Raw genomic sequence first — 18610 nt, 5'->3', positions numbered from 1 at the left:
AGGTTTGGATAAGTTCTTGGAGAAGTCCATTAACTGCTATTAAACAAGTTGACTTAGGGAATAGCCATTGCTATTACTGGCATCAGTAGCATGGGATCTACTTAGTGTTTGGGTAATTGCCAGGTACTTGTAGCCTGGATTGGCCACTGTTGGAAACTGGATGCTGGGCTTGATGGACCCTTGGTCTGGCCCAGTTTGGCAATTTCTTATGTTCTAATATGCATGCAATATCATTTTAGGCATATACTGAAAAACAGACTGTCCGAGTGGATCCAGATGACCAGGTTGAGAACCACTGCACTAAATTATATCTTCAGCCCCCTCAGACTCTTTCCCCAAGTTAGGAACTTTTCCTTCATTCGATTGTTTCAGAGAATGTTGTCTGTTTATTTACTCTGTATTTTGCCCTAGCTTGTAGCTCGGAAGGATGGGATTTAGTAGCCCTTAACTGGATATCTTGCTTTCCTGTTCTAGACAGCTTGCTAAGATCAGAATCTCATAAAAATGTGTAGCATAGTCAGAATTAATAGGCTAAATAACATTTTTGTCCTGTACAGAAAATGCATTCTGTAGAATGCCATTACAGTCATTAAAATAACATTTTCTATACATATGCATATTTTTTTTCTCATTCTGTGCATTTCCTAGATCAGCGCCTTCAGATGTACTTATGCACGTTTCCCTCCCCTCTCCCCCACCAAACGACTGTGTTACAGGTGAGCAGTGAGTGGGAGATGGATATAGGCTGGCAAGAGAGAAAATGGCAATGCAGCAGAGAAATGGAGGATCACTGTGTAATCGGTTTTGAATTATATGCTCTGGACCAGCATAATGTAACATGAATACATATTGATGCAAAGAGTCCCTGCTGATAAAGGCAATCAGGGGAACTACTATTTAGCTACAATACTTACTGTATCTGTCATTTTGACTACTCAGTAAATCTACTGTTTTGTCTCCTGAAGTGCTATAAATGTGATGATAGACACATCCTTCCCATTCCAACTGAAAGAGCTACTGTATTCTGAATTAAATGCAGTGTTTCATATGCATGCACAACACTGACTTTTAATCTATGATTATTGGAGCTATATCAGACTTTCATTGCATGTACAGACATCAAACTGAAAGCCATTTAGATTGCATTTAGGTACAGAAGAAACTGAATCCCCTGAAGAAATGTTTACTTTTGCATCCTTGTTAGTGCTGAATGCTTTGAATTGTACGGTACAGTTTTAGGTGTTTTTAAATTTAAATTCTAAATAAAATAAAAAAGGTAGCTATTTTCTGTGGAACCAATGAAGTGCTCACTGTTATTCTGCACATCTATGTGGGGTCACTTGGATCCAAAGTTGTAAATTAATACTGCATTAGATTTTTCTTTCCATCAATAATTTGTATTAGTGTTTTGTAGATATATAGGGGCCTATGGTCTCTTCCCAAGGTCTACGCTCCTCCCAACATAGTACATATTGAGAATGGCAGAGAAGTGCCTTGGTCTAAACCGCTTGCTATGGCATTTCCCTTAGGAGTTGCCACAGAGTTACAGCCCTGGATTGGGTTAGGACAGTCCGAGATGATTCTGGTCAGAAGGAAAGAGTTGGGTAAAATGAGTTCAGTCTCATTTCTGTGATTATGGGGAGTTTGGGAAGCAGTAAAAAAAAAAAAATACCTGTCTTTGCCCCTATTGCTCCATGTCTAGAGTGGGAATAAAAGGCCACACGGACAGTTCCTGTGTTGGTGCTTCCGATACTGTACTACAAGAACTGTTCCTGGGGAATCCATCAGTGGGATAGAGAGCCTCCTTGCTCTCAGGGAGTAAATTTCCCATCCTGGGTCTGCTTTCTGTGGGGAAAGGAGACCCTGAACCAATTTCATGGTGAACGAATGTCTACACAGAAACAGCAGCAAGTGTGTCCTATGTGCCTGTCTGAATGTAATCATTGAGTGTGGAAGGAAAAGGTGAGAGGAGGAGGGAGTTGAATGTTCAGTGCTTCAGGGGTCCAGGAAGAATGAAGGAGAAATGTGGGCAGGAGAGATTCAAGCAGTGGAGAATCTTTGGTAGTCAGGGAGCCTAGGATCTGTCCAAGGGAGTCCTTAAACCCAGAAAAAAAAATGTCAGGCGATCCCAGGAGGGTGCACCAATAAAATCTCAGTATTTGCATTCTGAATGTCCATGCTTACTATGTTGCAACTATTTTATTAAAGATTTATTTTTGGACACCATACCTGTGTCATGCCATGTGTTTCCTTGGTGTCACCGCATATAAACACCTTGGGCCCTAGATGTTAATTGATGTTAATTTCCCCATTTTCAAAGAATTCACACCAGGGCTGGAGGAATGAGTCAGGACTGGGGGGGGGAGGGGTTGTTCACTTCTCATGACTCATTTCTACCAGTTCTTACCCTTTATACCTTGAAGCTCCCAACCACTTGAGTTCTACTGGAAGATAAGAATGGATTAACATTTTCATAATGGAATTGAAAAATATATATAATATATACAGTATGATGCAAGACAATTAGCAACTTCTTGGGTTAGTTGTAAGTTTTAAGATATAACCTTTGCAGTTTTGTGACGGGTCTTTGAAAATTGTTCTACTATAGCATTCTTAATCAGCTACGGATCCTGCAATATTTATATAGGAGCTGATGTAATGTAATATGTGGACTAACTCTAATCTGAACTATCTCTAGTCCGGAATTTGTTATTTCTCCTTTTAACATAACTTTATCTTTTTTCTTCCAGCTACCTAAGCTTCCAAGTTCACGGTCCTCGTTTAATGTAACTTTGTTTCTTCCTTTACCTAGTTATTTTTACCCCTGTTCGATGTAAACCGTCCTGATATGGTATTTAACCATGAAGGTCGGTATAGAAAAATGTTAAATAAATAAATAAATAATATTAAATAGCACTATAGGAAGCCCTTGCAGGGTAGCCTTGCTTTTTGTACTTAGCTTTTGAGCCAGCCCAGTGACTCAGTGGCAGCACTGTGCACTACCACATGGAGTGGACCTGAGTTTGATTCCTGGCCATGTCTTCCGCTCCCCAAGTTGGCTGCATGTGTAGTCTCCAGGGAAGAGAGTCACAGTTATTGCACAATGGTGACCACTAGTGCGGGACTATCAGGTTCTAGAAGGAACCCCCCCGGCCAAGGACCACCACGGCAATGACAAGACTAAAAAAGCAAGTCAGGAGGGATACAAGGAATATGAAAAAATAACCTTGGGCAATTGGAAATGAAGGATCATGGGGCCAAATCATGTGCTTGTTTTTGATCGAGCCAGAAACCCAAATAGAGCAGGAGAAAACTGCTAGTGCAATGAAATTTTAAAAAAATGTGTTTCAGAATTTGGATTTTCAAATAGCATAAATTAGACTGTTCTTAAGATATTAAGATTCCACACAAACTCCTTAAGACAAGATTAATGATGGAGGAGAAACAAAATGTCACCCACGTCAGAAAATATTGAATCTGTTCTTATTTCCAGCAGTCCCACACCCTACCATGTTTTCTGCATGACATCCTGTCCAAGGCTGAGAAAAGAGATAGTTTGGGGTTTTTTTTGGCTCAGCAGTTTCCTTCTGCTCATTTGGACTTCCAGTTCAGTCTGAACCATCCTCTGTACTAGGATTATAGTATTATGAGCCTTCATTCACATCTACCTGGAGTTTTCCCAATGTTTTCAACCCTGTGCCCCTTCCTGTCCAGCAATGATGCACTGAAGGAGGCTCATGGGGGACCCCGGATGCCACAGGTTAAATCATTTGATGAGAACACAGAATCTCACCCAGTGGAGCAGAGCAGGTGTGAGCCCCTTGTTAAGAAATCGATCGCACATTACTGTAGCTCAGCTATCACAGTGACAAGTCCTTTGCTAGGGGACCACAGATCAAGGCTACCCTCAGAAACCAGTACATCTATGCATGACCACAAGATGATGATGTGCAATTGTTTAAACTCCTTTCCCCACTCCCAGGGGAAAGTTGTCTCTGTTGGAAGATATTCTCACAGCTCCTTAGAGTGGCTAAAATACCAACAAACGGAGTGTCACAAATTTCTCAGAAACAAAAATAATAATTAGGTGGGAGCCTATCGTGATGAAAGCACAGAATATTTCCTGGAATGTGCAGAAGCTTGGTCTATACTGCTGCCACCCAAAATTAATACTAAGGGCACCAGGAACCATAATATATATCATTATTAGTTCAAGCCAAATATTAGCCAAAGCAATCCTCACAAATATAGCAAAAGTACTGTCGCTACAAAAAATCTGCATGCTACAAAACCTTGCTTTAGCAAATGCCAAATAACTGCCCAGTGCTTTTAAGATTTATAATATACACAATGTTGGGGGTTTTTTTTAGATATCTTCTGAATAAAGATTACTATGAACATGGAAATGATTTACCAACAATCCCTACAATGAGATTTTTTTTTTAAAGGTTACAATCATCAGTTATTTAGTTGGATATGCTGCTGAGAAGTCTCAGTCATTTGATTTTTTTGTTTGAATAATGCATAAATTTCCTTGTAGATTTGATCTGGATTAGACTCAACATGGATATTTTCTAAAACAATGCAGAAAACTATCTGCTGCCTTATGGTTGCTTAACCTATCATTTCCTTCAGATAATTGACTCTGGAAATTTCCTACACGGTCATTTGATTGCAGTTGTTTTTTCTACATAGATATATGTGTGTGTTGCAAAACATAAACACATCAAGCTGCATAGAACTGTATTTTTTTAATGAAAGCTGTGGTAAATATAGAGCACAGCAACTGAACTGTTGGAACTAAATTAAAATAGTCACAGAAAAAAAAAGTAAACTTAAGCTTTGAAATGTTCTTATTACTTGGAACAGCCTAAGAGATTGCATAGGAAGGGTTGCAGGTGCCATACTGACGTACGCAGACTTGGTATAATCTTCCAAATGCCTTTGGTTCTATTAAAAAGATTGCTTGGGGGGGGGGGGGGGGCTACCATTTTATTGTTGGCTCATGAGCCTCCTAAAATGCTATGGAGTTACTGATGTGAGTTGGTTTCTGCATAGAATGATCTTCATGGGCAAAAATACCTACAGTACCTGAATGTAAACCGATGTGATATCTCAGATCGAATGTCGGTATATAAAAATAATAATAATAATAATAATAATAATAAAATAAAGAGCAAAAGAAATCAGGTCTGCAGTAAAGAGCGTCAGTCAATTATTTTTCTGTAAACAATAAAAGGGTACAAGCAAAAAACTGTGAAACTGACTGACAAGATGCCTAACCAATAACGCACCATGTTTAGAAGACATCACATTTACTGGTAATTCCACCTTTGCTTTGGGATTCACCATTGGCTCAATCACCCAAACTTAAGACTTGGAAAATGTTTCTGGCAGAATATCATTTGCCAATTTAGAGCATGCATATTTTTACTTGCCAATGTTGTTTAAACATAAAAGCAACCCTAGGGTCTTTCCTATCTCATGAAAACTGAATAAAAAGCCCTGAAGGTTTCTCAAACAGCTCCTGTTTGAAATTATGTGAAACAACAATTTCATCACAATATGCATGAGCCTCATTATACCAAGTTTAGGCCGAGTAGTTTTCTCCTGCATCTTTGGGCTTTCAATTCAATTGGGAGCAGCCTCTATTGGACAGTTCTCAGCCAGGGGACAAGAGCTGTACCTCCTTGTGGAAACCAGCTGGGCATCGGGTGTTGCTTTTGCATGATAAGCCAGACTCTCGCCCCAGCGAGACCTGATTTGAGCATTGAACGTCGGTTCTCCACAGGGCAGGGCACAGCACTGCCAGAGAGCCACCAGATGGCCCCCATTGTGTCTTTTCTAATATTCACTGTAACCCTTCTGACATCACCAGCATTCTTGAATCATGTCAGCAAGCTCCCACTGAGATATCACCTTGAACTAAGAGCATCAGGCCAACAATACTTGCCTACACTTCAATTATGGCACGGCTTCATGTGAGTGGCTTAAAAATAAACAATCAAACAAAAAAAGCCCTATCAAAACATAATGCTTATGCCTTACAATTACATAAGAATCAATAGGAAACATGAAGAAAAAGAAAAATGCAATTCTATATGAGAGAAAACACTTATAACTATACTGAAGGTAAAGTGTTTTACACAAGTTTGAAAGATTTACAGAATTGTACTTGGAAAGAAATGGTCTCTCATCCCCACTGTACACTTGTCATTGCTCTCAATCCCTGATGACCAGCACTGTGCATTAAGGAGCATTTCTTTTATAAATACCACATCTTTTCTTTCAACAAGTGAATTCTCTTTTTCCATACCGCCTAGGAAAGCATACCTTGACATGAATAAATTGCAAAGGTGAGAGGGCGATGGGGAAGTTTGCCAACTGACAAAGACACCGTAGACAACATGTAGCCATCTCATTGTGACAGTGTCGTCTCTCACAGAAGTCTGTTGGCACACAATACATCCAGCATATATTACATATATTGAATGAATATAGGGAAGCATAGTGCCCACAAAGGAGAGGACACATTTGGGCGTAGAGAAATAATAAATGCCACGTGTCTCTCCTGTAATGTACTTATAGGAGTCACTATGAAGGTATACTTTCAAAGTCAGAACTTCCAGATTTACTGTGGGACCAAGGAATCTGCCACTTAAGATTAAACAGCTCGTAACATGGCCAAAAATACATTATTATTGCTTGGTGAGTCAAACACAAATACATCAAACATTAACTCATCTTTCATAGGTGAAATGGGGTGGAAGTCAAAGCACCTTTCTTGGCCATTCTAAAAAGGCAGCGAACGATGTGATATGCAAGTACCAAAATCTGAAATAGGGTAGCCAGCCTGGAAGATGTCAAAAACATGAAGAAAGATCCAACAAAGCTTGAGGAACGGTCTAGAGGCCGGCAGCTAAGATTTAATGCTAAAAAAATGCAGTTATGTATTTGGGCTGCAAAAATCCAAGGGAGCAGGGTGGTGAAATTCTTCTGTGCATGAATCCAGAGTGGGATCTGGGGGTGATCACACCTGATGATCTGAAGATGGCCAGACAGGTGGATAAGGCGCGCGCAAAAGACGGAAGCATGCTTGGGTGCACAGGGAGAGGAAAGGACAGCAGGAAAAAGGAGGTGATATTGCCCCTGTATAATTCCCTGTTGAGACTTTATTGAAGATACTGTGTACATTTCTAGAGGCCGAAGCTACAAAAGGTATGGTCTCCAGAAATGCACTGCGAATTGCAGACTATAAATCTGTGAAATAAATAAATATAAACAGAATCGAATCAGTCCGAGGGTGGCTATTAAAATGGTCGGTGATCTTTGTTATCAAGTACGTGGGGGACAGACTTAAAGACCTAAGCATGTATACCCTAGAGAAAATGTGAGAGAGGGGAGAAACGATGGAGTCATTTAAATACCTCAGAGGTATCGATGCACAGGAGGTGGGTTGCTTTCAAAAGAATGGAGACTCTGGAATGAGGGATCATGGGATAAGAGTGAAAGGGGATAGACTGAGGAGTAAGCTAAGACTTTTTTTTTGTTGTTTTTTTTTACAGAAAGGGTGGAGGCATCATGGAACAGACTCCTAGTGGAGGTGGTGGAGACAAGAATAGCATCTGAATTCAGGAAAGAAAGGGACAAGCACAGGGGATCTTCTGAGGGAGTGGTTGTAATACAGCTGAGCAGTTGCCTGGATGGATAGACTGGTTACAATATATGGTCTTTTTCTGCCATTATGTTTCTATGTTTGCTATAAGAGATATGATCTGTAAAGTAGGGCAAGGGAATAATATGAGTGAAATGTGTGCTATACATTATGTTCTATAGATAAGAATCTGAGTAGTAGTGCTGCTAACTGCATGGATAACTAATTATTGATAATATAGCTAAGCAATAGTACAGTACTGGAATGTCTTTTCTGATATTCCTACAGGTCTACAAACCTATGTGTTGGAAATGATGAAAAGTGTATAAACTGTATGTAAAACCATTTTCATGCACATGTAAAATATTTGGAGTGTGAGGTATGTAAGTTAGAAAAATAGATAGGGCGTATGCAACCTTCAAAAGTAGTTTCTGTACAGGATACTTTAGACAGTATTAAAAGTTGTTTTATAAGGTTTCCATCAATATTGAAAACTAAGGGCTAGATTTTAAAAGCCCTGCCGGATTTACGCGCGCAGGGCACTCGCGCGCCGGCGGCCTATTTTGCATAGGCCGCCGGCGCGCGCAAAGCCCCGGGATGTGCGTAAGTCCCGGGGCTTCGTAAAAGGGGCGGGAGGGGGCGTGTCCGAGGTCAGGGGGCAGTCCAGGGCGGGTCCGGAGGCGTGGTGACGGTTCAGGGGCGGGCTGGGAGGGCGGACCCGAGTCCCCCGGCACTGCGGCCTGTGCCGGGGGAGGCCGAGGCGGCATGCGCAAGTTACGCCTGCTTGAAGCAGGCGTAACTTGCCCAACAAAGGTAGTTGGGGGATTTAGATAGGGCTGGGGGGTGGGGTAGATAAGGGAAGGGAGGGGAAGGTGGGGGGATGCGGAAGGAAAGTTCCCTCCGAGGTCGCTCCGATTTCGGAGCGGCCTCAGAGGGAACGAAGGCAGGCTGCGTGGCTACGTGCGTATCTTATAAAATCCGGTGGCGCGAAGAAAAGTACGTGCACGCGTATGTTTTTAAGATCTACCTCTAAGGGTAGGTTGTTAAAAATTATTTTTGAGTTTTAATGCACTAGAATAACAGAAAAGGATTTCACAGCCGGCTTTCTACACTTTACCTAAAGGTTAAAGTTTTTTAAATGTGTTAAAGTGTCTCCCAGAGGAAGTAATGAAAGCTGCTGCTGCAACAGTGTTACTTTCCAAACTTAGGCCAGATAAATAATAGGTACTTGGCTGAATTAGTATTTGTAGGAAAGTCTGGGGGAGAGCAAAAGATGCTACTGGAGCCTCTTCCGGTGGCTACTCTGAGTATATATTTTCAGGCCATGATAAATATTTTTTTTTTTTTTTTGCTGAACATCTTCCGCATGTCACCATTTCCAACAGTTGATAGTTGTTTGGTTTTTCCATTGTTCCCTCAAGAAGCCCAAAAGATTTTGGATGAATCAAGCCCTGCTTATGTAACTTAGGGCATCTGCTCTCCAGGATCCACCATATCACAAGACTACGGATTGAGTAAAACTCCTTCCTGAGAGGGCTGGCATGGCGGCTCAGTGATAGCGCTGTATACTGCTATGCAATTCCTAGCTCAGATCTTATGCTCCCTGGGTTGGCAGGGGCTGAGGATGCTGCAGAGGCAGCGTTCCCAGCCTCTTGGGGGGGGGGGGGGGTGGATATCAGTCATAGTCATCACACAACAGCAACACCTAGTGGCTGTATGGTGCATGGCCCTCAGTCAAGGACGGTCACTGCCATGACTGGATAGAAAGTTGTGAGGGGATATACGATGCAGGGGAAAAAGAAATTCCTCGGGTGCTTGTGAGTGAAGGTTCACAGTGCCAGATTCCAGCCCCTATTCCGAATGAGCTGAGAGCATAAAAGGAGGAAGAGGAGATGGCAATAGCCAAGCTCAATAAATAAAACCCTCTTTCCTGGGGCCGGGCAGCTGGTTGAGTGGCATTACTGGTGGGTCAAACCCTGAGGTCACATGACCGCATTTTGGAGTGAGCAGCAGTCGGTGGCTCCTGTCACTGCAATGGAAGGCAAATGAAAAATCCCCAGATAGCTCATGGCGCAGTAGCCCAACAGAGATATATTTTAATACGAAAGCCCACAGGAGCAGGAGGAAACTTTGTCAAAATAAACAAGTACATAAATAAAACATGAACAATTTTGAAAACCTTTTTTCCCAGCTCACTCTTACACTTTCTCCATAAGGACTTATTTATTTATGTAAAAAATCTTATATTTTGCCTATTTTGGGCCTACCAAAATAAGCAGATTACCTACAAACACTGCTGAAATTAACCCAACCCATTAAGAGGCACTTTAGAAAATGATATGAAATCTGCTTACAGTGGAGGCCAATATTTTTACTATGAAAAAGGAGCTGCCTGCTGAGCATAGCAAGGCAATGCAAGGGTGGAATATTTATTTATTTATTTATTTGCTTTTATATATCGACATTCGTGAGTACATCATGCCAGTTTACAATATAACTGAAGGAGGAAATTACAAAAAACCAGGGTGGGGGGAGAGGGAGCAGATAGGAAGAGAGCAGGGGCGAGAGAAGAGAGGGAAAAACAGGAGGAGGAGAAATGGAACAGTACCTGATGGAAAACAACAGAAGAACATAATAAGTAGCATTGAAATTATACACTCAGTAAGGGTCTGCGTATAACCTTATACACTGTGGATAACCTTATATAAATTATACACTCCAAAAAGTATTATATACAATAATAACAAAAAGTATTATATACAATAATATACATTATCTTTAATTAGTACATACAGGAGACACTATATATGACATTACAAATTATGCGTTCAGAAAAGCAACTATATATAGACTAGCAGGATTGTTATAGGGAGAAGTAAGGTTTAAAGGATAGCGGAGGGGGTAAATAAAAGGGGTATAAAAGGGTTGCTATAGGGAAAAGGTAGGGTTTAAGGACAGGGAAGGGGGTATAAGGGGTATAAAAGGGGGTATATATAAGGAGGTGCAGAGAAATGGGAGACAAAACAGAGTATAATTAAAGGAAAAAAGGAGAAGGCTATGAGTACGTTAATGACAAGGGCTCATTCTCTGAAGGAGTAGAGGGAGAAGGGGGACTACGTAGGATCCGGATCAGGGTATATATATATCCTGGCTTATAGCTCAGAATCTTCATTTTCAGTTTTTATTTTATTTTCCCTGGGAATTTCAATGTTTAAACCAAAAAAAAAAAAAATCAATAAAAAAGTCACTTTTCCTCTGATTTTTTTTGTTATAAACACTGAGGGGTAGATTTTAAAAAAGAGAGCGATCGCGTACTTTTGTTCGCGCAGCAGGCGCAAACAAAACTACGCTGGATTTTATAACATACGTGCATAGCCGCGCGTATCTAATAAAATCCTGGATCGGCGCGCAAGGCTGCCGATTTTGGGCAGCCTGTGCGCGCCGAGCCGCGCAGCCTGCCTCCGTTCCCTCCGAGGCCGCTCCGAAATCGGAGCGGCCTCGGAGGGAACTTTCTTTCGCCCTCCCCTCACCTTCCCCTCCCTAACCCACCGGCCCTATCTAAACCCCCCTTACCTTTGTCCCTCGATTTACGCCTGCTAGAAGCAGACGTAAATCTACGCGCACCAGCGGACTGCTGGCACGCCGTCATCCGACCCGGGGGCTGGTCTGGAGGCCTCGACCACGCCCCCGGGCTGGCGCCACGCCCCCGGTCCCGCCCCTGAAATGCCCCGTCATTCGGCCCCGCCCCCGACACGCCCCCTTAAAAAAAACCCAGGACTTACACGCATCCCGGGGCTCTGCGCGCGCCGGCGGCCTATGCAAAATAGGCACGCCGGCGCTCGAGGGCCCTGCTCACGTAAATCCGGGCGGATTTACGCGAGCAGGGCATTTAAAATCCGCCCGTGAAATTCCCCAGAAAAATAACATAAAAACTGAAAATAAAGATCCCAATTTATAACAGATGCTATAGGAAAAAAAAGTACCTAAATTTATACAAATGGATTATTAGTTCTGCAATCCATTTATCTGAGCAGCTTTTAGGGTTGTAGAAAATGTAAAGGTGCAAATAATATTATGCATTTGAGTTACTAACGCTAACTCTCTCTGTTCTTTTTAAGAGCACCTCTGCAACATCTGGTCTTGATGGCTGCACTGCACAGAATGCATTATGCTATGTGTAAGCAGCATTCTGGAACTCTATGCGCCCGTATTCAACACTTGTGGCTGTCCTAAAACCACAGGCTAAATATAGAAATGCCAGCATGGGTGGAACAGAGAAAAATCCAGCTGCAAACTGCGAGGCTGTCTGGTGTAATGAGGAGCAACTGAAAAGCATGACAAGGATCATAAGTAAAGTTATATAACTACTCTGCATAGCTGCATTTTATGGCCTGGAGGCTAACGCCGTTATAATATTTTAGGTATACCATGACAAACGGAAAATGAGCCCATAAATTAGAAACTAATTTAAAAAGTATCAGTGTTGGATTTTCTAGCAACCTTTTAAAGAATCTGCACATTTTAATTTACTCCACGCTAAGTATTACTGGCTGCTGTTGGAAGAGCAGGAAGTATTCCAGCTCTCACTTTGGCAACAGATAAAACCCCCAAAGTAGAAATACAAACATGGGAGTTGCTCCATCCATATATTTCATTTTATCACTTCACACCAGCACGCACACACACACACACACACACACACACACAAACAAGTCATTGTTATGTTATGGAGACTATGCAATATGCATGTCTGCGGGTAAGAGGGGACGCTGCATGAGTACGAATTATTGCAACATTCAGAGATTGTTCCCAAGCACTGCATGAAATGTGTGATTCTGCCTGAAATCCAAACCTTTTTAGCTCTGCAGCTCCACTTATATGCTCACTGTGATCACTACTACTAGGTATGTACTTTGGCCATTAACTCCTAGAGTAATACAGGAAACATGCATAAACACTTGAATCGATTAGTTCTATAAGGTTTCTGTCACCCTGGGTCTAAGTACTGCACATTTAAAGCAGAGAGAATCACTTTTTGTCCAAAATACATAGAACACATTATAAATTCATAAAAAACAGAGCTGCAGTATTAATTTGCTGATGAGACAGAGAGCCAGTTTAGCACTGAACATTTGCATTTAGAATTTACATAGGCACTGGCAGCAAGCCGGCGATTCCGAAGAGGTGAGCACGCTTATATTTTTGTTAAATCCTACCTGTCTGGAACACAATGAATTCTCCTGTCTACAAACCCTCCAACTCGGAGGGATCAGCCTGGCTCTGCTGTCCCACATGATATAAAGCAATCCCGGGATCACACGGTCCAGATGTGCAAGTCGGCTTTACTATTGGACGTACCTTTTACAGAAGTATTGGGCGGCGGGCCTTCCATCCTCAGGTTCCACGGGGGATCTCCCTGATTGGCAAAGTCCCTCATTTTCAGATAGCTTATTGTGAGTCGGATGATGGACGCCTTGTCCAGCTGGCTGGTAATGGCTGCAGGGAGTGGCAATAACTTGGCCAGCTCATAGAACTCAAAATTCTCTTTCCCCCGGCGAGAGCGAGCTGCATCTCGGGATTTCTCTTTTCTCAAGGCTTGTAAACTGAAACAGAAGAGGATATGCATCAGTATTAGGCATCTCTGCGTCTCACTTTTCTTTCCATCCTTGGTGCTAAATTTAACAAAATACTGGAGCCCATTAACATGTCGTTAAATTGCTGGCACGTGCAGAGAAGCCAACTTCATGGTATATACGGAAGAAGCTGAATTTAGCTTCTTGAATGATTTTCCTTCCCCAGAAGGAACTTTTCCATACAAAAAATGATTCACACTTCATGCCTCACAAATGCAACTTAAGAGTACAAACTGCCAAAAGGCAACAAGCACCTGGAATAGCATGGCCATGTGATCCAGGTCAGCTCTGACTGATCTCATTGAATCAGGCTCTCTTAACAGGACTGCAAGTGCAACGGGACAATACCAGGACTGGATCAGCCTTTCAGGAATGAGCAGGATCAAGTGACCACCCTAGGCTGGGAGTGCGTAGCCAAGCAGAATATCTGCTGTGGCTAAGCCCACTACACACAGAAGGACCTCACAAAGGGCATTTGGATTTAATTACTTGCCCCAGAACTGTGCTCAAGGAAAGTTACAATTCCTTGCCCCAGAGAGGGCTTTCAGCACCTAGAATCCTTGCTGGTTCATCTCGCAGAAACCATCTCTCACCTACACTTTGTTCCCTTCATTGGCTCCCAAGAAAATTTAGAATTATGCATAAAGTTTTAACAATTATTCACACTCTTATCCATAATATGTCTTCAACTTGGCTTTGCTCGACTTTACGCATTTATAAACCAGCTAGAGAACTGCGATCTTTATCAAAAAAAATCTCTTAGATGTGCCTACTGTCAAATTAGTAAGACTTGAATTTACCCATAAAAGAGCTTTTTCTGTGGCAGGCCCCTGCCTTTGGAATTCCTTACGACTCGTACCATCGCTGCAACAATTTAAGAAATCCTTAAAAACCTACTTGTTCCAAAAAGCTTTTAGTATTACTTCCTCAAAATGACTACACATAATCACACTCTTTCATATCACCACAATTTTCCACCAGTTCTTATCAACAATCCAGTCCTGACTTTTGCCCCCTCTTTCATTCTTATCCCTTCGTCCCTCTCCCAGCCCTTATCTTTTCTTTTTCCTTCTTTCTTTTTTTTTTCAAAGAATTTCTCAATTACAACCTTAACAGTTACGGCACCCCACAATATCTTAGAGGCACTCTTTCTCTTTGTTTTTTACAAAATTTATGTTTTATACATTTTTGTCTGAGCATTGTTTTATTGATAAGTATTTTATTTTCGATTATGTATGTTTTAAATCTGTAAACCATTTTGACTAAATTTCTATCTATAAAGGCGGTATACAAACATTTTTAAATAAATGAATTAGTCAGCACATGGGGGGCAATGTGACCCGCCCAAGGTCATGAAGAGCAGTGGGCAAAGCGGGATTTGAACCCTGGCTTCCCTGGTGCTCGGCTCAAAACGCCAACCACTAGGTCACTCCTCCATTTGCTTTCAAAACCTCCTCAGAGGCTGAAGAATATATCCATCCTGAACTTGAAACAAGTTCTCATGCTTGAATAATTTACTTTATTCATTAAACAGCTTGCAGGATTGATACATGAATTAAGGAATTGAGAGGACAATCATCAATATCTTCTACCAATAAATCAAAATGCTGTAAGCAATTATAGACATTGATCCCAACAGTATATCCTTCTTCATATGACTGATTAATCGTCCATGAATTTCTCTACAGGTGAATACAAACTTCTTTCATTATTGAGCTATATTTCAGGGGCTCTCCCTAGACTTCAGGAGTGTCAATGCACCTTCCTTGCTTTCACAGGTTTTCCTGTTGAATATCCTTGTCTGGGCTGGAGCGGAGCAGCAGGCTTGGCTGCATTCCCAGTGCTCACATGTGTTCATCTGTTTGCTTTTATGCAACACCTTAGCCCTGACTTGTCTTCTTTCTTATATATATACGTGCACATATACACATATAGCCTCACTCTATTACTGAATAATGCAGGGAACCATGGGGACAGAGAGCCCATTACATTTGGCAGTGTCCATGAAAGCTATAATAAATTATTACCCAGCAGTTGACTTTGCAATCTCTGAAAATATTGTTGAGCCAATAAAATACTAATTCTAAGAAGCTGAGGTGACATGACAGTTAACTTGTTAGGGAAAGACTAACAGCCATGCATCACTACATTTTATTTGCAAAGCTTTCTCATGTTACCATGCACTCAATAACCTGCAGTATGGCTCCAATTCCTTTCTGCTGCTGTTTTTTTTGGTTTTTTTTTATTCACCAGCAACGGAGTGCTCAATCTTACTCAAGCTTGTATTACATATATATACATGCTTCAATAGACTATTCATTTACATCTACCGCCCCACCCATTTTCTCATTCGTGTGCGTCAATGCTCACTTCCAAGTCTTCTTGGAGCAGATCTGCACAGTGATCCACCAGCTCGTGCACAACAGTGTGCAAACATGAGCAAACAAAAGTTCTGTTTAAGTGAATTCCACACCAAAGTTTTAGAACTGCAAAAATCTAAGCACGTACATTATTGGGTAGAATATTCTTTTTTTGATCTAAGCAAGAAGCATAGGGGGAGGGGAGAGGGAAGGGAGGAGGATGACAGGGCTCCAGAGAGGGAAAGAGAGAAAGTGAAAGCTAGTAGAGATAAGTCAAAGATTTTTTTTTCCCTTTCAACTTTGCTTTCCTTTGTAAAGCAGCTCTAAGAAAAACAGACAGGCAGGTGTGCTATAGATTTTCCTGCTGCTCTACTTAGGTGCACCTCGCACAACACCCATCTACTATTTATCAATTAATCTAGTGTGCAGACTCAAAAGAAAGAAGGTCAAGCAGTATTAAAAATTCAACCATCAAACATTCATCAAAGAATCCAGTGTTTAAAACTCATGAACCTTTGAGCATTAGATAGCAGATGGATCTCTGATTGCAGCTGTCAGTTTACTCCTATGGTCTCTTTAATACATAAAGCTGCTTTAATATGGGGTCCTACTTACAGAAGCACAACAAAGAATCTACTGGAACACAATTCCTTCCAGCCACTTTTTTAATCAAATCATAGAAAACAATCTAACCAAACAGCCCGCAAGCACACAAGACAGGGATGAAAGACAGTGGTCCCCAAGCATTTTTTGTGCCATGGCACACTTGGCATTTCGCTCACTTTATCATGGCACACGTGCACCTTCCCTATCCCCCACCCCCTGGCATCATCATTCTCTTTTCTTCCTTCCCCTATCCAAACCCTGGCATCATTAGCTTCGCTTCACACTCTCCCCCGCCATCCCCACCTCCTGCATCATCACTTTTTCTCTTCCTATCTCCTACCCCCTCACATCATTATCTCTTCCCTTCTCTTCCCTCTCCCTTCACTACAATATCATCTTTTTTCCACCACCCTTGGCACATTCACCTTCTCTTCCCTCACACCCCCCCCCCCCCCACCACCCCTGGTATCACCTTCTCCTCCTGTCCCTCTCCCCTATCCCCCAGCATCACCTCTTCCCTTTTCTCTCCCATCACCCCCAGGTATTATCAGCTTCCCCGTCCCTTGTCTCTCCCTCCACCCTGTTGGCATCACCATCACCTTCTCCTTCCTACCCTCTCCTTCCACCTCTCCCCCAATATAATCTTCATCAACCTCTTTCCTAGCCTCTCACTCCACCCCTATTCTTTCCCCTGCTTGGCATCAGTACTTTCTCTTTCATTCCCTTCCCTTTACCCCAACCCCCCCAGCTTCCTAGCAAATTCAGCTGCTTCTTCCTGGTGCTGCTTCTTTCTTCTATGCCCATTTCCCTCTGTAATCAGAACTACATGGGGCCAGCAAGACTTTAAGACTACAGGGCCCCCCACCCCCCCATGCTGTTTCAATATTGGAGGAGAACCAGCAGAGAGGAAAACAGAAGCAGCAGTAGATAATCAGTGCTCTCTGACTCCCCCTGCTGGCCGGAGGATATCCTGCAGGCCAACTGCTGGGGAAAGAGAAACTGGAGACTGTTGCAACATGCCAGTTGGGAAATGCTGGTCTAAGACAGAACCCATGTGATACTGCATGACTGTTGACTCTTGCTTGCTACAATAACCTACAAATAGTCCAACAATAGTCTGCTTCCTCTGAAGCGTCTTTCTTCATTGCAGAAATGAATTGTCTCGCAGCAATTTATGGTCTTTCTCCAACTAAGATGGTAGAAGCTAACAGACTCTTTATTGTGTGTTTTGAGCAGCGGAGGATATAGAAGAAAACATCTCTGAAAAGGGGCCCAACAATTCTGCATAACTGAAACAAATACTTTGATGAATGGAATTCCCCATTACGATTTTTGCAAGCAAATGAGGGGTGGTGAGGTGTGGGGAGGGAGGGGGGGGGGCAGGATGTCAGCACCAGTTTGGCCATTCCATAGCTCGGATTTATCTAAACTGCCAACTTAGCTGAGTTCAATGCCCAAGAACGGTTCAGATTTTATGCTAGGCATAGAACCTCTAGTTTCCTCCTTACCAACCCCTGTACCTGAACACAGCTGTTAATTTTCACAACCTTCTTATAGTACTAAATCCTTTCAGTAAACATTATTTATGAATAGGAGCGTCACTGGGCGTGGACACATGTGGCCTTGCCCTGCATCTAATTTGCCAGGGTCTCAAATTGGTAAGCCTCAGAGTCAGATACCGAACTACAAAAATGAGGTCAGAATCCAAGAGCCAGTGACAATAGGATGTGGCTGACAGTGTGTGACGCAGGGCCATTAAAGTAACACATGCACACATTTGTTATCCTCATGGCAAACCTGTCACCGCCACTGTTTACAACACCACCTTCTGAAAACCTGTGCTGGTGTTGTGAATCGGGGTGGATAAAGGTGAACCAGTTGATGTGGTTTACTGGATTTTCAGAAGGCATTTGACAATGATCCTCATGAAAGGCTTCTAAGAAAACTAAAAAATTAAATCGGATACGAGGAGATGTCCTTTTGTGGATTGGAAATTAGTTAAAAGATAGGAAACAGAATAGGATTAAATGGTCTGTTTTCACAGTGGATAAAGGTAAACAGTGGAGTGGCTCAGGGATCTGTACTTGGATCGATGCTTTTTAATATATTTAAAATAATAAATCCAGACGGTGCCAGACAATCGTATGATTAATACTAAATTATAAAAAAGTCTAGCTAGAAAATGCAAATATGTATTTTGAACTGGGGAAACCTCATAAAGTGCCAATATAAAGATGCCTCCTATGGCTACTTAATCCAACTCCAATGTAAAGGTTGTTGGAAAAAGGTTATAATCATTGGAAAACCCCAGCAGTCCAGTGTAACTTAAGTGGTATACAGCAAAATGATGCTATACC

General features: G+C 42.0%; 1 protein-coding gene across 3 annotated transcripts in view; it reads right to left on the bottom strand.

Annotated features, from left to right (window-relative positions):
• Positions 1-18610, bottom strand: part of NPAS3 (neuronal PAS domain protein 3) — a 1664600-nt gene that overhangs the window by 1194692 nt on the left and 451298 nt on the right. For all 3 annotated transcript variants that reach the window (XM_029598930.1, XM_029598933.1, XM_029598932.1), the window contains one exon: positions 13013-13257. In XM_029598930.1, coding sequence (XP_029454790.1) covers positions 13013-13257 — 245 coding nt within the window. The remainder of the gene's footprint in view (positions 1-13012; positions 13258-18610) is intronic.

This window comes from Rhinatrema bivittatum, chromosome 4 (assembly GCF_901001135.1).
Source record: "Rhinatrema bivittatum chromosome 4, aRhiBiv1.1, whole genome shotgun sequence".
Classification (NCBI taxonomy): domain Eukaryota; kingdom Metazoa; phylum Chordata; class Amphibia; order Gymnophiona; family Rhinatrematidae; genus Rhinatrema; species Rhinatrema bivittatum.
The sequence above is the reverse complement of the archived record's forward strand: the minus strand, read 5'-3'. Positions and strand labels throughout refer to the sequence as shown.